This window comes from Vulpes lagopus, chromosome 4 (assembly GCF_018345385.1).
Source record: "Vulpes lagopus strain Blue_001 chromosome 4, ASM1834538v1, whole genome shotgun sequence".
NCBI classification, from domain to species: Eukaryota; Metazoa; Chordata; class Mammalia; order Carnivora; family Canidae; genus Vulpes; species Vulpes lagopus.
Window position 1 is genome coordinate 31,104,492 of NC_054827.1, and position 23,735 is coordinate 31,128,226.

The 23,735-nt window shown below is 35.8% G+C and overlaps 1 protein-coding gene across 1 annotated transcript in view; it reads left to right on the top strand.

Annotated features, from left to right (window-relative positions):
* The window catches only part of KCNU1 (potassium calcium-activated channel subfamily U member 1), a 142,155-nt gene that overhangs the window by 21,984 nt on the left and 96,436 nt on the right, over positions 1–23,735 (top strand). Inside the window, 9 exon segments of the mRNA XM_041751038.1 lie at positions 151–262; positions 1,244–1,319; positions 2,494–2,569; positions 7,586–7,756; positions 8,666–8,757; positions 10,585–10,695; positions 18,072–18,177; positions 19,663–19,745; positions 20,867–20,936. Coding sequence (XP_041606972.1) covers positions 151–262; positions 1,244–1,319; positions 2,494–2,569; positions 7,586–7,756; positions 8,666–8,757; positions 10,585–10,695; positions 18,072–18,177; positions 19,663–19,745; positions 20,867–20,936 — 897 coding nt within the window.

Below are 23,735 nucleotides of genomic sequence, written 5' to 3' on the forward strand. Positions count from 1 at the left end.
GATATATATATTATAAATACACATGTATAATGGAATGAGATCAAAGCTTTTGTGGATGAGTGAAATATAGCTGAAAGAAGCTACTCTTATGTTCATTTGAAAAATGTTGAGGGTAACAGAATTTGGAGTTTTGTGTTTCTTACATTATAGTTTGTGGCAGCGGATGACAAGATCAAGTTCTGGTTGGAGATGAATTCAATTGTGGATATATTTACCATTCCACCAACCTTTATTTCTTATTATTTGAGGAGTAACTGGCTGGGTAAGTGTGTTGTGGGACTCAGGAACAATCTCTAAAAAAAAAAAAAAATCCTCTATGTTCACTCACAAGTATCCTTCATTTTCCTTTAAAGTCTAAATGCTATTTAAAAATATTTATCATATGATTATACGGTTTTGTAATATAATTTCAGAACTTATTAATTTTTTAACCTCAGTGCCTGGTGATATAGCTGATGCACAGTACGTGACAGTGTTTGTTTATTGTTTATGGACTGGCTCATCCACACCCTCAAAGGCAAAGCCCAAACATCCCATCCCGCTGCAGCACCTTTATGCTGGGATTCCACATGGACTGGAAGAAATGAAAAGCTTCCCTTGGTCTTTAAAAGCTGTAAATCATCATATCCAGACAGGCTGTGACATGTTAGAGATTTATTTAATTATTTTTTTGTCTTTAATGTGGATGTATGAACAGCACATGAGCATGTGGCTTTTATCACTTTTTATGGAATTCTTTATTATTACCTATTACCTACCAATATTCCTTACTGTTAGAATTATCCAACTTTGTAAAGCAAAACATCATGTTGAAGAAGGCTGAGGAGCAGATCTGAGAGATTCTATAGTCAGGAGTTTAAGTGGTTTATGAGTAATTTACTGTCTATTCTGAAGAGCAGTTAAATTGAGTGAAGTGTTGAGTGGTGCTTATGATACTTGAGTCATGCTTCCACATGTTTTATGTTATTAGCTCAACAGCCCCATGAGGTAGGTACTTATAATTCCCATTTTGCAGATGAGGAACTAGAGAAGTTAAGGGAACTGCTTTAGATTGTACCAGCTGTTAAGTGCCAGGGCCAGGATTTGAACTAGAGGCCACGCTCTTAAATCTGCAGTGTTCTGTTGTATTTCAGCATCTCCCAGAGAGGAAGAGTATGAACAGTCACAATTGTGTTATAACCCAGACCACTCCCAGAAGTGACCCTCTTCTTTTGGCAGATTTTTCCTTTTGATTGCTTTGTAGGTTTAAGGTTCTTGAGAGCTTTGCGGTTGCTAGAACTCCCTCAAATCCTGCAAATTCTCCGAGCCATCAGAACCAGGTAAAAGTGAGCCCTGCCTTAAATCCTGCTAACTTGCTGGTTTGGATTAGGAATTAAAATGTAAACTGAACCTTCATCTCATTTCCCATCAGAATTTTAGCTCCCAAGATACTATTAACTCCTTCCCTCCCACTGTATTAACATCATATGCTGGCTGAGAAGTTTGCAATCACTTGAAAATTTGTTTCTACTTTGTTTTGCAGGGTTGCAATGAACAAGGCCATTTAGACTTTAATTCTGTCTCTCTCCTCAAAAAACATTTTAAAAGTAATCCAGAGGCTTTGGTTCTACATACTTGCTATCATGAATCACATCTCTTCTGTCTAGGAATGTTAAGACAATTTCTGAGCACGAGGTGCCCAGTAGCAGCAGTGAAATTGCTTACAAAAATAGAGCCACCTAAATGCCTCAAAAAAAAAAAAAAATTCCAAACTACCTTTGAGCAGCAATACTTCTAAAGTTTTAAGCAGTTCGGTTTAATGTTACCCACTGAAAATCTCCATGCCTCTACATCCTCCCTAGAAGCATCAAATTTTATAGGCCAGGTGGATTTCATTGCTAAGTGTTCATGCGTTATGGAACAGTGGGGACTGGGCTTTTCTGGTGTAACAGGTGGCCCTACCTTAAAACCACAGAGATTTCAGCTAAATTTTAGAGCTTTACTTGGGAAACAGAAGCTTGTCTGATCTCTTTCACTCAAAGATCCTGGTATGAGGTTAGCAATATGAGACATTTCTGTGATCCACTCAAAATTCCTTTTTATGAACCCATGCTCTGTATTCCTAGGGCACTGCACTTCCTATTTTTACTTTAGACAGTGTAGCAATCTAGCAAATCTATCTTATGATGATACACACATATCTTTAAAAGCAGTATAATATCAGGCTAGTGGGTATCATAACAAAGTGTAAAGTTTTTGGGCAAGTGTGTATGACCCAGTATGTTTAGAGCTGGACATCTGAGACTCTAATGTTTATATGAATCAAGCAGAGGATGCAGATCTATAGATCAGAGGTTGTGTCTGGGATCCCAAATTTTTAATAATGTTCCAGGTAAACGTACCATTGCTTCTACCCCATGAACCACACTAGTGTAGCCAGAGTTTAGAGGATGGGGTATTGTGTTTTTCTGGAACCTGTCAGAACCCATCAGCTTTTTGTCTTTCTTCCTCTAGCAATTCAGTGAAGTTTTCCAAACTATTATCAATAATCCTCAGTACCTGGTTCACTGCTGCAGGATTCATTCACCTGGTAAGCAACTCATTAAGCTCTCTAATGTTGCTGGTCAGCATAAACTTCTTTTCTTTAAAAAATGCAGGCAAACCTGAATTCCTGTCTCACTCTGTGAGGTTTATCATTTTACTTCCCCTTTCTGGTTCTTCTGCACCCCCATATTTTTCACAAATACATGTTTCCTGCACTCAAGGCATCTATGTTCTGTCTTCCAACTTTCAAAACTTACTCTCAGGAAAGGATCTAACAAGCTTACCTTTCCAATGTATAAGCAATAGGTGAAACTTATTGCTATATCTTTATAGGGGTCTCAGCATTTTACTAAAGAATAAAAAGTCAAAGAAATGAAGGCAGTGAGAGATTTTCACACTAATAAAGCTGAAGAGTTGTGGGAGAGGAATTGGTGAGTTGCAAAGGGGAGCTTTGGGGCTTTCTTAGATCTCCTAAAATCAATCTGCATACATGGCTGCCTCCTTTGCCTGCAGGAAGGGCTCATTCTTAGCTCACATAATGGGCATTATAATAAATAGGTTTCAACAAGAAGGAGCTAACTCTATTGCTTGAGGACAGTTGAGGAAAAGTCATTAAAAATGCACATATTGAAGTAGGATCTTAAGAGCAGAGGTCTTTGAGAAAAGCAAAACAAAACAAAAAAATACAGCAGGAGTCTTTTCACTTGAGTCCTTCTTTCAAAATTAATTAAAGCACTAATGATAAAAAAAGAAAAAAATAGTTACCATCTTCAGCTGACAAGCAAAATGTCAAACACCAAATGCAAACTATGGTATGAACCTTCAAGAAATCTGAAACCAGCCGCATCCCTCCTCAATCCTTAAGCAGGAGAGAAATTGCCCAGAGAGAAAATCACAGTAGGACAAGCAGATTCTGAGTCTAGAGGATTGCGGTGGGGTGCATGGGCTCACCATGAGAGCAGCAATCATCAGTGTCCTTCTGAAGACCTGCTGGTCATCACAGAATGGTAGGCAACAGAGTGTTATAGGAGAAACCATGGTACCAGGATGTTTTTGTCTTCAGTAGCAGTTCCAATGTAGGGCTTTTAGGCTGAATGTGGCCCATCGACCTATTTTATTTGACCTAATTAGTTTGTACTTTCTGTTATATTTTTTTTCTTGCTTTTATAAAGAGCTCACATAAAAACTCAAGTTTCTGTATTCTTTGGGAAAATACAAAATTCTGGCAATCCACTCTCCCGAGGCCACCAACAGTCCTAGTTGAAGACTAGTTACTCCCTGTTAATAGCACATGCTCTTGGGTTGGACACAGTTTCCACCAGGCTCACTTGAATCAAAGTCTCTTTCTTGACCCTTCTAAGCATGTGAATATGTGCCCTTGTTGGGCATCTAGTCACCCAGGTGAGGAGACCTCCAGTGAAGGATGCATGCAGAGCAACACAGAGAAGCAACCAAATGGCTTATGACTTAAGGATATCCACTGTAAGGCATTCCAACATCTGGAATGTTGAAAACCTAGAAGAGTTACATCCAAGAGCAAAGAAAATGGCAGATTTTCTTGGGAGGATATTTGAAATGACAAAGCCAAATGAAAGCTATTTATTGTCCGAACTCACCATCTTTACATATACTTATTGGCCTTTGGTTAAAAATTAGCATCATTAAAAGGTGAGTATTAACCAGAAAGAAATCAGGATGATGCCCATGCGTAAATTCTGTCAAAAATAACAAGGAGCTATGGTGGAGGACACAGAGACATAAGTATAATAACAGTTATTTAATATAACAGTTTTAAGAACAATTATAAGATAACTTGTCCAAGGAAACAAAGGAGAAGTTAAGAAAAATAAATCTATATTTGAGAAAAATACAAATAAAAGGCTAGAAAAACTTTAAAAATCCTAATTTAAAGAAAATACATATGTTTTATTTTATTTAACTATTTTATTTATTTATTCATGAGACACACAGAGAGAGGCAGAGACGTAAGCAGAAGGAGAATCAGGGACCCCAATGTGGGACTCGATCCCAGGACCCTGGGATCATGCCCTGAGCTAAAGACAGATGCTCAACCACTGAGCCACCCAGGCATCCCATACATAAGGTTTTAAATAAAGGATTATTAAACAGTAGCAGGAATTGGAAAAATGGGCTGAATGATATCAGAGAAAAGAGGGAAAAATATTACCAGAGCTGAAAACTACATTAGAAGGATCCGAAATTAACAAATGTGACAAAGACATGCTTAGGAGCATGGTAGACAGGACTGCAGCAAAAACACTGATGTGAAAAAGAATAAATTCCTCCAGCAATGTCAACTGAACATAAGATTAATGTTTCTGAAGAAAAGGACATGACAAATGGCACCAGAAAAATGCTTTAAAATAAAGTCTTGAATCTATGGGTTAAAAGGTATACTATGTCCTGGGAAAAATGACCTGAAATTATTTATTTCAATCATACTTTGGAGCAGTTTACTGACCTTCAAAGATAAGGAGAGAAGCCAAGCAGAAGAAAGCAATGTCTATATAAGGGGGAGACATGAACCTAGCCTCAGATTTCTCATCAACATCAAGCAATACCAGATGGTGATAGAGTAGGGGCTGCAAAGTTGTGTGGAACTATAGCCTATCCTGTCATTTTAAGTATGCAAGAGAAAATAACACCCATGAGTCCCTTCTAAAAATATATCTTGATGATAAAATCCAACCACATAGGAGATGAATCAACACTAGGAACTCAGGAATGAGGAAACCATGATATAAAGTAGTGGTGGGACCCCTGGGTGGCGCAGCGGTTTGGCGCCTGCCTTTGGCCCAGGGCGCGATCCTGGAGACCCGGGATCGAATCCCACGTCGGGCTCCCGGTGCATGGAGCCTGCTTCTCCCTCTGCCTGTGTCTCTGCCTCTCTCTCTCTCTCTCTCTCTGTGTAACTATCATAAATAAATAAAAATTAAAAAAAAAATAAAAATAAAGTAGTGGTGATCATTATTGAATGAATTAAAAGTAGACTAAGGCATAACCGAGGGAATTATGGTTGGACTACACGTATGTGTACAATATAAAGATGACATAACTTGTGCAAATGGTCGGGAGGTAAGAGGAAATTGAAGAGCATCCTTGTGTCCTCCTCTATAGCACTTCTCATCCAAAGTTAAACAACATGAAGTTTTAAAACATGGAATTTTAATTTTGCAATATGGAGTTAAAAGTGATATCTTGACATTTGCCCATAATCCTTTACCTTAACTTTAGCTTATTTTCCATCTGGGACTGATGGGTCTATGCTCACATGGTTAGGAGGAAGAGCAAAGTGGACAAGTAGACCAGCAGGAGGCTGTCAGATCTTAGAAAGGTGCTGGGAGGGAAGGAGGGAAGGTGGTTGAAACACTAAACACTCCCAAAGAGAGTGAGCTAAACCTTAAAGGGTGACTTAACTTGTGAAGGAGATTTCCAGGTTGAAATAAATTTATTTTTAATTTATACAAAATGTTGTGCCAGAATAGGATCGAACCCCTGTCCTGAGATGATGCTGTAAAAGACTCTATGGGGTTTTATCTTGAAACTGTCTCAAGCAACAATTTTAATCCTGTGGGAATATACATATATATAGTCATATATATATATATGACTAAATACATATATATGACTTAATCTGTGTGCTTTAGACTGGTTTTATTGTAATGCACTAGTCTTAGAAAACAGTGAAGATTTCAGAAGTTAGTGGAAGCAGATTAGTAGACTTTGCAACAAAATCCACTGCCAGCCATGGGAGTTAAATAAAGACATATGATCCCTTTCTTATTTTGGAATAGGGTATTATAAGATTCTATACTCTTAACCTACTCATCAAACTTAAGAAAAATTCATTCTTAGGGGTACCTGGGTGGCTCAGTCAGTTAAATGTCTGCCTTTGGCCCAGGTCATGATCTCAAGGTCCTGGGATTAAGCCCACATTGGGCTCCTTGCTCACTGGGGAGTCTGCTTCTCCCTCTGCCACTCTACCCACTCCTGCTCTCTCTCTCTCTCTCTCAATAAATAAATAAATAAAATATTTTTTGAAAGATAGACTTAAGAAAAGGTCACTTTTAGGGGATCCCTGGATGGCTCAGTGGTTTAGCACTGCCTTCGGCCTAGGTCATGATCCTGGAGTCCCGGGATCGAGTCCTGCATCGGGCTCCCTGCGTGGAACCTGCTTCTCCCTCTGTGTGTCTGCCTCTCCAACTGTCTCTGTATCTCTCATGAATAAACAAATAAAATCTTAAAAAAAAAAAAAAGAAAAGGTCACTTTAAAAAAGTGATCAAATACTTGAGTGAACTATATTATTTCTAATTTCTGTTTTAGTTCTGAACACTGAAACAAATCTACTTTTCTCAGTCATATCTAACATTTTATCATTTTTTGCAATAAATAAAAATAGAATAGCAAGGAAATATGTAAGCTATTTGGAAAAGTCTAAAAATGGAAAAACAAAATTTTATACATTATATAATTATTATTTGGGAGAAATCAGAGGAAAAATTCTTCAGGTTTTTCTTGATCACTGAAAAGATTTTTTGTTTTGGGGGCAGAATAATCTGGACAACTTGTTTGTTTGTTCTTCCTTAGACACTAGCCTTCATGTGCTTAAGCTCATTGAAATGAAGTGCTCATGTAAGTGCTTCTTTTTTTTTAAGTGCTTCTTCTTTAATGATAACCCTGAGCTAGTGAAAAATAAGAATAAACAATAATTAATCCATTTGAGAGCCTTTGGGGTCTCATGACTCTTGGATGTGATCACTTGCCCAGATGAAGAGAAAAAGATATGGGCAGCCAGTCCCATGGAGCCCTCCAAATGTGAGTTCAAGCTACCATGTCCTCTCAGAGTTCAGCACAATAAAGGAAAACAAGACTCACAATAACTACCCAAACTTTGCAAACTGTTTAGTGTGTCCTGGGAATCACTTAATACTTCATTTGGATTGAATTAACTGAAACTAATGCAGTATTTTGCCTATTCTTTATAAACTTTCCCTTAGATTCCATTCAGAGATCTTTCCTGAATCTCCTCTCTTTGGACAGGTGGAAAATTCTGGTGATCCCTGGCTCAAAGGTAGAAATTCACAGAATATATCATATTTTGAGTCTATTTACCTGGTCATGGCAACAACGTCAACTGTTGGCTTTGGAGATGTGGTAGCCAAGACATCCCTAGGACGGACCTTCATCATGTTTTTCACTCTGGGGAGTTTGGTGAAGAATATTTTTAATATCTTTGAATATAGCTACATAAACCAAAAACATGTAGTTAATGGTGAGAAATAAAGCAATATAGGTTTGAGAGTGAATGTTGCATTATTCAGAGCAGATGTCAAATGCAAATGGAAGATATTAAGAGCCCATATTTCCCAAACCACATCCCCTGGAGAGCATGATGTAATCGCTTGATTGCCAAACATGAGGATGACAGACAAAGGAGAACAGACTTTCCTTATTAGCCTCTACACTGAATTGGGCAACCCTATATTCCTTTATCTTTTGCCCATCAGTCTTTTTTTCCAAAGAGGAAGAAGGGCATTTGAGATTAGATTTGAAGAAAATTCTGTTATTTCCAGACCAAATGCATAAGCTCTCTCTGAAGGAGCATTTTACCTCAGATATGTGAGTATCTGCACTTGTCATGGGCAAAGGAAACCTCCTTTTCTTTTAGTGACTTGAATTTCAATTCCTTAAAAACCATTAACAGAATTCTCCATTCCACTATGGTGATATTCCTCTGTCCATTGTTACATTCCCTCATTTCAGTCATTTTTCCTTGGAGAGAGAGGCTGTGTCCCACATGCTTTATTTTTTCGAAGGCTTCAAGTAGTACCAGCTCCAGGAGTCAGAAAGGCAGTTAGATGTGAGTAGGGAGCAAAATGGGCAGGAAAAAAGGTTGCCTTCCTGCTTGTCTTTGCTTTCATCATTTTGAATGCTGCAAAGCACTTTATTCAATTTAAACCAAATCCAAAGGTTGAAGTAAGGAAGAAAAAAAAATGGTCTGCCTTTTAAAGAGAGTTCACAGTCACATCCCTCCTAGATAAGAGAAAGTTTTGTGCATCTTCTTTTCCCCCTATGTCAGAAAATAACGACACCTAAGATTTTATTTGCTGATCATTTTAGATCCTATTTGCGAATTATATACCTGAAATGGTAGAACTTTTTGCTAACAAGAGGAAATACACCAGTTCCTATGAAGTAGTCAAAGGGAAGAAGTAAGTATAGCTTTCAAGTATAATTTCTACAGTTTGAGAATTCCTACTAGTCACATATCCCTTTCTAAACACCTATTGTCTGGCCTAGGTGAATATATTGGCAAGGTCCTTCATTCAGTTAACAGAGTTGGGCTAAAATAAATACCATAAGAAGATATTTGCTATTTGATAAACACTGCTATATAGATGCCTAGCATGTAGTAAATAAACTAAAATGACAAGAGAATGTTGTCATTCCCTGTCAAGTGTTGATTGTGGCAATATTTCTACGTTTCTTATCACCAACTATTCTGATACATCTTTTACTAACTGTCCTATTCATTTTAATCATGTGATTAACTTATGGCTAACTTCACATAATGGATCAAATTAAAGTCACAGTTCAAATTTAAAATAATTACTTCAGTTCTGTTATCTTGGCCCAAACCCCCCTATACCACATGGGGGCTCGTTCATGGGCAGAGGTTTCCTAGGCGGAATAACAATTGCCACATCTTCTACAACACTTCATAGATCACCTGTTTTGTCTGTGTCACAACCACCTGTTCCAAAAGGGAAACAGAGTTGGTGCTATTTCTTACCCTATTTCTCTGTAATGTGTTACTTCAGTTTCCATTATGGTTTTCACATCTAAGAAGGAGAGAATGAATTGGAGATCTTAAATTTGAAGCCAATCTTTTTTATTTTGCCTTGATTGGCTATAGAGGAAGAGAAGTGAAATACAGTGAAGGAGGAAGTACAGTGAAAAACTTTCTTGGAGTGGTCTTTTAGCATAATTGGATGAAAACCAAGATTGACCCAGGAGTCTGAAGACTCTGTTGTTCCTTTGAAAAAAGATTATATTAGCTAATCAGGAATCAAGTGAAAAAAATTAAGTGAAGTAACACATGTGCCAGTCAATTACAAGTTATAACAACTATGAAAAATATAGCAATTATGATAGTTATTATTGTATTCCTGAAAAGGTATGTGTAATTCAAATGTTTGGATTCATACCCCAACATGGGGTGAACTGGGACTACTACTACTAATAAAAATGAGTTGAAAACAATGAAATGAACTACATAAGCCAAAGTCTGACCCAATTTATTGCAGGACAGGGATGTGGAACATATGCCAAAGTAGCCCAAGAAGTCTGAAAAATTTAAAATTAAGTTAGGCTAAATGTACACTTTCCGTTTCCTTAAATGAATAATACAGGGAAAAATAGCTTCTTTAAATGAAGGAAACCTAAGGAAATTGACAGCAATGTTTCACTGTAAAAGTTACATGCATAGATTTTTGCACCTGCCCTAGATATCTCTCCACTGGGCTCACTTTTTTTGTATGGACTAGATAGTTTTCAATGTGGAAGATAAACCAAAATGATCTAGAGTGTATTGCCACCTCTGCCATTTGTTTGACTATGAGAGAATCAGTGAACCATGCTGAGACTCTGTTGTTCCTTTGAAAAAAGATTATATCAGCTAATCAGGAATCAAGTGAAAAAAATTAAGTGAAGTAACACATGTGCCAGTCAATTACAAGTTATAACAACTATGAAAAATATAGCAATTATGGTAGTTATTATTGTATTCCTAAAAAGGTATGTGTAATTCAAATGTTTGGATTCATACCCCAACATGGGGTGAACTGGGACTACAGAAATTTGACATTTCTTTTCTCTATTGGAGATGAATTCTTCAGTGTTTCTATTTTTAAAATCTGAGTAATTCAAATACCAGATGGATTTATAACTGTGTTTAAGCAAATTGTCCATATCTAAGTCTTGACAGCAAGATACTTCTGTTCCTCCAATGATCCACCTCACATAGTCTTGCTCCCTAGGTTCATCGTGGTCTGTGGAAACATTACAGTTGACAGTGTGACTGCTTTCCTGAGAAATTTTCTCCGGTATAAGCCTGGGGAAATCAACATCGAGATTGTTTTTCTGGGAGAGTAAGTGTATCTGTACAGTTCATGAGCACTAAATTAACAATTGAAATATGGGTGCATTTTTTTAATGGAAGAGAATTGCCCTTGCAATATTCATAGAAAATTAGGAAATAACAATAAGCAAAAAGAAAAGAAAAGGCAATCTTATGACCAGGGATATCTTTTGGAATATATCTTGCCTCATGTTTTTCTGTGTATGTCCTAACATTGTCTAAGAGATTTCTTATCATTTAGGAAAGTATTCTGTATTTATAATTATTACATATGGCCATGAAATGTGCACAAGTCTAGTGTACTTTATAATTATTATGCTGTTAATTCTTAGAATTGGAAATGTGAGTTCACGTAGGTGCAGAAAGTATTGTTTTTGATGATGTTTTTGTTCTATGAAGCTTACATTTCCACAAGTAGAATCCAGGTCAACTATTTTGTGAAACACTGGAAAATGCATACTTCAAGCAAAAAGATTTTTCAGTAGGCAAAATGGTTTCTCATTGTTTTATTTTTTCAATTTTGGTTCCTACTGAGACTGAAAAATTTTTAGGTTTTGACTGTTTTCTTTTTTGATGAATGAAGGAATTTGTCTTTTCATTTCTCATATCTTCTTTTCTACAAGGATGGCTATCTGTTGCTTTGCTGACTTCTAAGCAGTCTTATGTATTTTGATATTAAACTTTTTGTGTTGTATGTTGTAAATATTTTTCTCTCTCTGCCTTTGTGTGTGTGTGTGTGCATGCATTTTTTTTTTTTTTTTTTTTTTTTAGTACAGAGTGTTGGATTTACATGCACTAAAATCCATTGGCTCTTTCATATTGACATCTGGCATTCTTTGGCCTCTCTGTTCTAGAATTAAGCAATACCCTCAAGCAATGTCCTTAAGCTCTCTGGAATTGATTTTGTATAAATTGTTGTGAACCAACTTCCTTATTTTCTCCAAGTGGCTCATCAGTTATGCACACATCACTAAATAAGTCAGACAGATTTGAAATGACATTTTGATCTTATACAACATTGTATATGGAGTCACTTCAACCTTCACACATTTTATACTTAACATTTTGTACTTTTTACATTAGGTAATCCCCAGTCCACTATAACTTTGGGCTCTTGTATATGGGATAACCAATAAGTGTTTTGGACTCTTTCATGGTGCTATTTAGGGACAGCAACAGTTCTGTTAAAGTATCATTGCCTGCCTGTCTTCTCAGTAATTTGTATATTACTTGAATCCTTATTTTTAAAAATAGTTAAAGTGCTAAAATTAGTAATAAAGGGCTAATAATTATAATCCAGTTGAGACAGAAAAGGTTTTTACTTCTGTATTTTCATGGACTAATGTAGGTTATTATAGGTACTTATCAAGAGAATGAAATTTTTTAAATGATGCAAAATTCATCTAGAATTTTTCCAATTACATATAATTCTGGATGACTCTAAAATTTATATCCTTTGCCAGACATTCTCTGTGGATCCGTATTCACACAACTAATTGCTTATTGGATATTTCCACCTCAGACTTCATTTCCATCTCCTTTCATTTTTTTAAATTATTATTTTTTATTTTTTTCCCATCTCCTTTCAAAAAGCCCTTAGACTTAACATTTTCAAAAGTAAACTCCTCTCTTCAGCTAATAAGACAAATAAAAATATATATATAAAGGAAAGAAACTGGCACTTTCTATCTCAGCAAATAGGACATTATTAGTGCAGTCCCTTAAAACAGAGACTGAAGCATTGTTTTTGCTAACTCTCTTCCTCAAACCCTGTGTCCACTTTCATCAAGATCATCAATTTTGTCTCCTTAATAAATACTAATTCTATTTCTACCCCTTCATCTCCACTATCACAACCCCATTCAAAGTTAATATTTTGTCTCTTCTCAGTTTCTGGAAAGGCTACTTTAATGATTTGTGCTTTTTTTTCCTCAGAAGCTCTTTTCCTACTGTTATATGACCAGTTTATTCTTATTCTTCAGCACTCAGAGAGTACTCCCCACCCCTAATTCAAGCAATCCAAATTAATGTCTTCTTTTTTTTAATATTTTAAAAGATTTTATTTTATTTATACATGAAAGACACAGAGAGAGACAGAGACATAGGCAGAGGGAGAAGCAAGCTCCTTGCAGGGACCCCAATGTGGGACTCAATCCCAGGACCCTGGGATCACGACCCAAGCCAAAGGTAGATGCTTAACCACTAAACCACCCAGATACCCCTAAATTAGAGTCTTCTAATCCTTCTTTCTCACTACTCCATTATATTTCCTCACAATCTGCAATTGTGGTAGATTTTTCTTTAACATAGCTATTTTTAAAATATTTATTTGTTTATTTATTTATTTATTTATTCATAAAAGACATATGGAGAGAGGAAGAGACGCAGGCGGAGGGAGAAGCAGGCTTCATGCAGTCAGCCCAAAGGCAGATGCTCAACCGCTGAGCCACCTAGGTGTCCTTCTTTAACAAAGCTATTAACATTTCCTTCTCTTACTGTATATTCATACTGCTCCTCTCAATAAAAGATGGTGTCTCTTCCTCTTCTCTTTGAATCTGGGCTAGCCTCTGATTGAGTTGATAAATTGGATGCCACAGAGATGACCCTTTGTTGGTTTCAGGCCTAGCCTTTTTAAGAGGGTTGACAGTCTCAACTTTCACTGTCTTGAAGCCCTTTGCCATCCTGTGATGAGTCAGAGTAACTTGTTGGGGAGAAGGCTCATACAGCTGTCGGCTGCTCCGATCACATAAGAGAGACAATAGTAGATTGTTTTTGTTTTAGATCAGTAAGTTCCAGAGTGGCTTGTTTTGTGGAAAGAGATAATTGATATAAATGTGGTCCTGGAAGTGGGCTGCCATCATAACAAAAGTCAAAATGTGGCTTTCTCCTTGGAACAGGTGGTAGGCAGAAGATAGAAAAACAGTGGGGACAATTGCTATTGGGTGCAAGAAGAAGAGCACAATTTTGGTAACAATGTCACCAAAAAATAACATGATAGTGAAGGTGGCTGAGAAAATTTCCTGGAAGAATGATAAGTGTCATTTTGCTTCAGTATAATCATGTATGATGAGATATTGTAGGAAAATAGAGGTAAAAAAGAAAGTTTTTAGTTTTCAAGCAGAACCTAAACGAAATATAGAACCCTCAGAACAGTCTCTCCAGCTGGCCAAAGAATATCAGAGGTAAATGACCTCAGGGGGTAAAAATATCAAATCCAAGGTGCTATAAGATATTACCTTAATGTAAATGGACAGTATCCAATCAAGGGTGCAGCTGTAAGATCCTTTGTTAAGACCCCAGGGAAAGTTAAGGTGGTGACCTATAGATGCTCTTCTTGGGTATAAAAAGGGCTTCTATGAAGCTGAAGGACATTCTCCCCAGAGTTCTCACAATCTCAAAATAGAGATCTGTCTCCAAAGGAATCCAAAGGGTATGAGTTTGGGGGCATGTACCTGAATAATATTTATAGAAAGTCATCAAAGGTTTAAAGAAGATTTTACTGCTAAATTAATTGCCAGCTTGGAGTAAATGGGACAAAGAGACTTCACAATGGAAACAAATGCGTCTGGGCTCCCAACTCAGCACATGGCAGAAATTAGGCTGAGAGAGTCATTCAGGGACAAACATGGGCCATTTTTTAGGGAAACAAAAGGGGATCATAGGGTCAGAGGGCAAAGACAAGAACTGAGAAAAACAATGGATCGACTCATGAGAGCATAATTGGCCCCTAATCAAAAACATCTGAATCAGGGGGTAATGATAATATGTGCACAGATAATTTCACAGTTTTGGTGGACCATTCCTACATGCCATCTGGTAACCCCTCACATCTTTTGGTTTGGAGTGTCTGCTCTAGTTTTCCTATCTTTGCTCATCATGGTATGCTGGGCATTGAGTTGATGATGACTTGTCTACCTAGGTCATAGTCATCAGATGAGGAGGAGCTGTGCCTGAGGAGCCCCATTCTAGACCCGATGTAGATGACAAGACCCAGAACTTTAAGCTGATGCTTTAAAGAAATAAAACTTTGGGGAGACAAAATGAGGATATTTTGTCCAGGGGAGGGATGTGAATTCTTGTCGAAGAGTGTTTTAGAAGATGTCTGCCAATATTCCTCCCAATTGTTAACATATTCTACTCCTCCAACAAAAGTAGAGTCTGTTCACCCTTCTGTTGAAACTGGACCAGCATTTTGACTTATTAAAATATTAATAATATTAATAATTTTAAAATTTGACTTATTAAAATATACACAAGTGATATATATACTGGTTATAGGCCCAGACTTTAAGAGGCCTGGCAGCTTCAGCATCCAGTCTGTTGGAGCCCTAAACCATTATAGAAGTTCACCTAGTCTGATGGAGGGGAAGCCCATCCATGTGCCAGCTCTTCCGGGTAAATGCAGTCATATGAGTCACTCCAACAAAATTGCATGGAGCCAAAAAGAAACCCAACTGAGCAAATGAAGCCAAGGAATTTCAAGAAATAACAATTTGCTATTTCAGGCCACAAAAATCTTGCAAAATTTTAAGCAAAAATGAGAATTTGTTACTTTTATTTCTTTGGTTACCTGTTATTTGAGAAAAAAATCAAAGATATGATATAAATTGTCATAAGGGTAAAATATTAATTTATATTCCTGTAAGTCAGGATACCTAGTGGCGTGCAACAAAATTATTTATGACTAAATTAAGCAGAAAAAAAATGTATAAATAGTAATTATATAGCTCTCAAAACTTCCAGAAGAGCCAGATAACTAGGCTTAGAGAATATACAACATAAAACAATAATAATGTGATATTTTATATTTGTTTATATTTCTAGGTACTTGGTATTTTCAGATGTTATTGGAAATTCTGTCTTATTAATTACTTTTTCTAGTTGTTTGCTTTTGGTATAAAACACAAAATTGACTTTTGTATATTAAACTTCTATCTATCCATATTATTCGATTTCCATTATTTAAATCATTTTTTATAGTGGTGTTAGGGGTTTCTATGTAAATAGTATTTTGAAATAAAGACAGTTATTTCTCTTTTCCAATCCTGTGTACAATTTATTTTAGTTTATTATTATACTTGATGAGATATCAAATATAACATTAGCAAAAAAATGGCAATTATATCTTTTCTTTCTCACAAAGAAAACTCTTCTAATATTTTGTTATTATGGACATCCTTTTTATTTTAAAGATATTCTTTGTGGTCTTAAGGATATTCTATTCCTCATACACTATGAACTGTGTTTCTTAATTGGGTAAAGATATTTTTATCAACATTTTCTTTGCATCTGAGGTGTCTCTCTCTCTCTCTCTCTCTCTCTCTCTCTATATATATATATATATATATATATATATATATACATATACACACACACTTTTAATTTGTTAATGTGGTAAATTACATTGATAGTTTTAAAGTTATGGGTATTTTGGCTTTGTAGTATTAGCTGGAGACTATTCCCTCTTTTTAATATCTTCAAAAGACACCGTATGAAAATGGAATAATTTGATGTTTGAAAGTATGGTAGAAGATACTGTAATACCATTTAGAACTGGTGGATTTAAATTTTTGGTGTATGTGTGTGTTCTGCTTTTAGTTTGTTTTAAAAGATTTTAAATTATGGCTTCAATTTCTTTAATGGTACTAGGACTATATGGGCTTTGTCTCCTCTAGAGTGAGTTCTGATAAGATATATTTTCAGTAATTTGTTTTGTCTGAATCTTCAAAGCTGTTGCATTTGGTTATCTGCTGTATTCTCTCACTCTTATTTTTATCTTGACTTTTCTGTAGGTATTTTATCTTCTTCATTCAATATATAGAATTCGATTCCCTGAAATTTTGTATTCTCTCTCTCCCCATTGAGTTTACTACAGCTTTGCCTATTGTATTAGTTTTTTATTGGTTGTTTTTTTCCCAAAGATATAGCTTTTGGTTTTGTTGATCTTCTTTGTTTCATTCTTTGCACTCCTATTTTTATTTTCTTCTTATTTCTTTGGGTTTATAAATTTCCTTTAAAGCATTGCATTTGTTGTATCCAAAAGCTTAGATGTTTAGTGTTTGCAACATGATTTATTTCTAAGAATTTTATAACTTTTGTTATAATTGCCTCCTAACCCATGTGACTTTTAACAGTCTATTCTTTTGTTATCAACCTCTAACTTAAAATATATTGTGATTAGAGATCATAACAATTAATTTTTGTAGTATGTTGAGCCTTTCCTTATTTGTCAAGTAATTTGATAAATATTTGTTTTCTCAAAAAAAATTAAAAGTATTCACAATAGCCAAGGTATAGAAACAACCTAACTTAAGTGTCTATTGATGAATGAATATATATATAAATACATATATATAACACATGTGTGTATATGCATACTGTGTATAGATATACTTCCATATACATGCATACATACACATACAAACATATATGCATACATACATAGTAGAGTACTTTTCAGCCTTAAAAAGGAAATCCTGTTATTTACAACAACATGGATGAATCTGGAGGGCATTATGCTGAAATAAGCCAGACAAAAAAAAAAAAAAAAAACTCATTGAGCAGAAAGTGGAAAGTTAACCGGTTGCCCTAGGCTGGGATGTGGGGAGAGGACAAGACAGGGGCTGGTAAAAAGGTACAAACTTCCAGTCTTAAGATGAATAATTTCTGAGGATCTAATGTATAACATGGTGATTAAAACTTAAAACAGTATATTGTGTAATTAAAATTTACTAAGTGAGTAGAACTTAAATGTTCTTACCCTGAAAAAAGACAAAACTATGTAAAGTGATGGATGTGAAAATTAAGTTAATGGGAAGAAGCCTTTCACAATATATACACATACCAAATTATCACATGATACATTTTATGTATCTCACAATTTTATTTGTCAGTTATACCTTAATGAAGGGAAAAAAGGACTTAGGAACATCAAGCTTGATGGTTTTTTCCAGCTTAATCAGTAATTAAGAGATGTGTTGAAATCTCTCATGACAATGACAAGTCAGTCATCAATTTAAATCTCTCTAGTTTTGTTAATTTTTTCTTTATATATTTAGAAGCTATTTCATTAAATTCATCGTTGTTTTAAAAAGCCATATCTTTTTGAATAATCAAAATGTTTTTATTTTATACTGAACTTCAGCCTTAGTAATTCCTTTTATTTTTTTTTAATTTTTGGGCATCAACCTGATTTGTATTTTTTCTTATCACTGTGATTGACTAGGCTTGAGCTTCAAGCCCATGCCTGAAATAAGACCAGTATGGACTAGTAAAGGAGGATGGATGTTTTCCTAGAGGAGATTAGGAGTTCTGTTAAAGATATAACAATCTCTAAAACAAATTCAGGCATCTTTTTACATCTTTGGTACTATATTCTTTGCCCAGGGTCCCTCCTTCTTTGGAATTAGAAACTGTATTTAAGTGCAACATGGCCTATACAACTTTTATTTCTGGATCTGCACTTAAGTGGGATGATCTGAGACGAGTTGCGGTAAGAACTAGTATTTTTTCTTCTTCTTCTTCTTTTAGTTTCCCTAAGATGCAACAATTAAGATGATAAGGTATATTGCTCTTTTAAAAGTATTACTCCAGATGCTTAAATTGGAAGAAAATAAGACTTCCTCAATTTTAAAAACTGATCATAAAGGAAATGTAGTAATTGCTTTCTAATTCCTCCTTGACAGATATCAAACAGAACTCACTGTTTGCCTATGCTTACATTTATTTACTTCACTAAATTCTGTCTAGTGCAGTTTTATTTTATAAGTCTAAGAAATCTGAAAAGTTATGGATAGCAAAAGTGTGTTTAATCTTCCCAACCAAGTAGGATCATTATCAGATGACAGATTTCCCAACTTTTTCTAAACACACTGATGTGCCTTCTGATAGGAGAAACATGAAGGAAAATAGCAGAAATCCCATTAAGATTGGAATGAAAAATAATGAGCAAAGTCCAACCATCTAGACAGCTTTCAATTAAGATCAAAGCCAGTTTCCTTCCATGTTTTAGGTTTCATAGACTCATATAAACAAAGGCTACAGTTTTTAAGATCAGAAATCTATAGTCAACATAGAGAATTGAAATAGAAAGTGATAGACTCAGAATAATCTTTCTTTTTCCCACAACTCAGTATTACAAGAGCCACTTCAATAATTTGCTAGACCCTTAAGATTCAGAATTCAGAGATATTGAATGACTGCTTACTTTGGACCAAACATACTTCCAGTTCCTCTATTCTTTGCTGTCCCGAAAGGCAAATAAATATACAGGTAGTTGCTTAAAAACTTGGTTTTGGACAACAGGAAAAACATAAGTATCCACTTTACCCATTTTAAGGCAGTCTTGCATCTTTGTCAGAGCACTTCCAACCCTTACAGCATCTACAGGACTCATCCTGATGTAAAGACATCCTTTATACAACTCTTTCTCAAGAGTGTTCTCTTTCTTAGGGGAAATTTTATGACAAAACCATAGGAATAAACCACATCTTCTTTATCCATTTATACAATGGAATATTACTCAACCATTAGAAACGGCAAATACCCACCATTTGCTTTGATGTGGATGGAACTGGAGGGTATTATGCTGAGTGAAATAAGTCAGTTGGAGGACAAACATTATATGGTCTCATTCATTTGGGGAATATAAAAAATAGTGAAAGGAAATAAAGAGAAAAGGAGAAAAAATGAGTGGGAAATATCAGAGAGGGTGACAGAACATGAGAGACTCCTAACTCTGGGAAATGAACTAGGGATAGTGGAAGGGGAGGTGGGCGGGGGGTGGGGGTGACTGGGTGACTGGCACTGAGGAGGGGCTTGACGGGATGAGCACTGGGTGTATTCTATATGTTGGCAAATTGAACACCAATAAAAAATAAATTTATTAAAAAAAAACCATCGGAAAACCCAAAGGGGGAACAGTAGAGTATTTCCCCTGTAATTAACAAGATGGTTGCTGTTTAATCTTGAAGAATAGGTGGAATCTGCAGAAGCATGCCTGATTATAGCTAACCCTTTGTGCAGTGATTCACATGCCGAAGACACTTCAAACATTATGAGGTAAGAAGCTGACACTTTGTTTTATATTCTTCAATGCTGATTTTATTTTTTCCTCTTTTAAAATAAAGCCTAGTGTATTGGACTAAATAGGAAAAGATGTCATCTCTTATAGGACTAGGTTCACTATAGTCCAGGTTTATGCCTTTTTTTTCTCCCAAAGTCTGTGGAGATGTATGAATAAGGAAGTAAAAATAGAGTATTCTGAGTATCTTTGTGTTTCTCCACCCCCACTTGCCTAAAGTTTCATATGGATAATAACTAAGTTGAAAAAAAGCAAGCATACAAATAACTGATAACTAATTGTTCAGGTAACACCATCATAAATAACATCTTTAACCCACCAAAAATAAAGATGCCATTTGTAATTGGTGAGCTCTGTTAGTAGACTTGACTTATTGGGGTTTTCCTCCAGTACTTCTGGTGAAATATTGTATATCATTTGGTATAACATGCTTGTGATTATTGGCAAATGTCATCAAGATGGCTAGAATTGGTGTTGACCATCTTTAACTATGAGCTATCTGTGAGTGGGATCTTCTTGTATTAATTGCTTCAAACTATCATTGTGATGGCAATGGAATTGTGCCTAACCCAGATGAATTCTTGGTCCCCAAAACAAAATAAACATAAGTAACTGAAGGTGATTCTACAAATAGCAATAAGCTATTGAGAACATATGCTGTTAATAATACAATATATATGAACCAGACCTTAGTTTCTTAATATGTATAATGAGAAAGTTCAACAAGACAGTCCATGAGCTACTTCAAGTTATAGACAGAAATTCAATCTGTTTTTCCTGTAATTAATGTGTTTGAGTTTGAAGGCTTAAATACATGAAACAGTTTATTTCCTCCTCAAGAACTGGTTTCAGAAGACTAGAGTCTCCTAGTACCAAGAGCTGACTATATCATAGATTTCATTTATTAAATCACTAAAACAATAGCACTGTTTCCTGTGTATGCTATTAAACAGAACATTTTTAGAAAACAACATAGCAGTGAATTTTATGTGTTGTTTTATTATGCTTACCCACACATCAATTTAATTCTGAATTTAATTTTATTGCAAAGCTATTGGATATGGCACATCACTGATGAGCATATTTGTTATTCATGTAGGGTTCTCTCTATCAAGAACTATTACCCTAGTACCAGAGTCATCATACAGATACTTCAATCCCATAACAAGGTATAATTCCGGCCTATTTATTTTCCTCCTCTTTCAGTCTATGGAGTTAAATGACTTACTCTATCTAAGTAAATTAACTTATTAATTTCTATAATTAATAGACCTATAGATCTGCACTCAAAAAGTTGTTTCCAATTATGGATGAAATTTGGAGTCTTATTAAGATTGTTAATCACAATGGGGCATCTGGGTGGCTCAGTCATTCAAGCATCCGACCCTTGGTTTTGGCTCAGGTCATGAGTTCAGGGTCCTGGAATCAAGCCCCACATCAGACTCTGCTCTCAGCAGGGAGTCTGCTTGAAGGTTCTCTCCCTCTCTCCTTACCCCTCTTCCCACTCTTGTGCTTGCTCTCTCTCTAAATAAATAAATCTTTTTTTAAAAAAAAAGATCACTTAAAAATGTAAATTCATGGGCAACACAGGTGGCTCAGTGGTTTAGCACCAGGGTGTGATCCTGGAGACCCGGGATTGAGTCCCACGTCAGGCCTTTCGAGTGGAGCCTCCTTCTCCCTCTGCCTGTGTCTCTGCCTCTGTGTGTGTGTGTCTTTCATGAATAAATAAATAAAATATTAAAAACATGTAAATTCATAAAGAAATATAGTTTCATACTTCAACAGTTGCTGCCTGAGAGTCTAACTTCCAATCCACCTGAATCTAGGTGCTGAGATCCTTTTCTTTGGGACACTGACAGCTCTGGGCATTATCTCAACTATTGGGAGCCCCTAAAAATTAATTACGCTAATTAGACAGTCACAAAGGTTTGAGAGACAATGAGAAGCTATGGCAGGGTTGAATGATAAGGCTCAACTTCTACACAAGGCCATTTCTTCAAAACAGGGAAAGGTGGCTATTTTATCTAATACAGAATTTCAGGGTAAATGACAAAACAGAGGAATATTTTCTAAATGAAAGAATAAGATAAGACCTCAGAAAAAGACCTTAGTGAAACTGAAATGAATTATTTACCTAACAGAAAGTTCAAAACAGTCATAAAGAATGGATGAAGAAAGTGAGAACTTCAACAAAAGGATGGGATATATAAGAAAGTACTAAATAGAAGTCACAGAGCTGAGGAATTTAATAACTGAACCAAAAAATGCAATAGAGGAGTTTTAACAGCAGACTAGATGCAGCAGAAGAATCTGCAAACTTGAAGACAGGGTAGTGGAACACACCTAATCAGAGTAGCAAAAAATAAAAAAAGTGAAATGAGTGGGAATAGCTTAAGGGACAATGTCAATTGGGCCGACCTCCACATTATAAGGGTCTCAGAAGGAGAAAAGAAAAGCAAGGGGGCAGAAAATGTATTTGAAGAAATGGTGACTGAAAACTTCCCTAACCTGAGGAAGAAAACAGACATCCACATCCAAGAAACTCAGAGAATTCCAAATAAGATGTACTCAAGAGACCTAGTCTAAAACTCATAATTAAAGTGTCAAAAGCTAAAGACAAGGAAAGAATCTTAAAGTCAGCAAGAGAAGAGTAAGGTGTAATATATAAGGAAACTACTGTAGGGCACCTGGGCTACGGTTGGTTGTTTGCCTTTGGCTCAGGTTATGATCCCAGGGTCCTGAGATTGACCACCGAGCAGGCTCTCTGCTCAGTGGGGAGTCTGCTTCTCCCTCTTCCTCTGCCTGCTGTTCCCCCTGCTTTTGCTCTCTCCCTCTCTGTCAAATAAGTAAAATCTTAAAAACAGAAAAGAAAGGCAGGGGTAGCCAACATAAGACTACCAGCAGATTTTTTAGCAAAAATCTTCACAGACCAGAAGGGAGTGACCTAATCTTTTCAAAGTACTTAAAGAAATAAAAAAGACTGCCAACCCTGGATGTTCTACCTAGCAGTGTTGTCATTCAAAATTAAAGAAGAAAGTTTTCCATACAAGCAAAATCTACAGGAGTTCATCATGACTAGGACTACTTTATAAGAAATGTTAGAGAAACATCTTAAAACTGAAAGGAGAGGGCATTAATTACTAACAGGAAAAGATACAAAAATATACATCTCAATGTCAAAGGAAAATGTGCTGTAAAATTCAGAATAATCGAATCATGTAAAGGTGGATTAATCATGAAGCTAGTATGAAGTTTAAAAGACAAAAGTAGTAAAAATAACTATAGCTGTGATCCTTAGTAAGGGCTACACAAGACCAAAAGCTGTATGCTGTGATATATCAAACACAAAATGTGGGAGGAGGAGTAAAAACATAGTTTTAGAACGTGATCAAGCTTAAGTATAGGTTGTTATTAAAATGAATTATATAAGCCTCAGAGTAACCACAAAGGGAAAACCTATAGTAGATACACAACAAAGAAAAAGGACTCTAAGATCTATAGAAAACCACCAAATCACAAAGGAAGAGATTAAGAGAAGAAAGGAAGGATATGGACTAAATTCTCCACTTTAAATATAGATGGACTAAATTCTCCACTTATATTTAAAGAAATATATAACAAAATATGTAAATATAATGAAATTTTGCTCAGCCATATTAAAGAAGGAAATTCTGCATTTGCTACAGTGTTGATGGGCTTTGAGGGAATTATGCTAAATGTAATAAGTCAGAAAAAGACAAATACCATATGATTTCACTCATATATGGTACCTTAAAAATTAAAAAACAACAACAACAAAAAAATACTCCTAGATAGTACAGATCAGTGTTTGCCAGAGGTGGAGGGTGATGGGGATGGAGTAGGTGGAAGAGTAAAGGGGATCAAAAAGAACAAACTTCTGTTTATAAAATAAATATATCAGGGATCCCTGGGTGGCGCAGCGGTTTGGCGCCTGCCTTTGGCCCAGG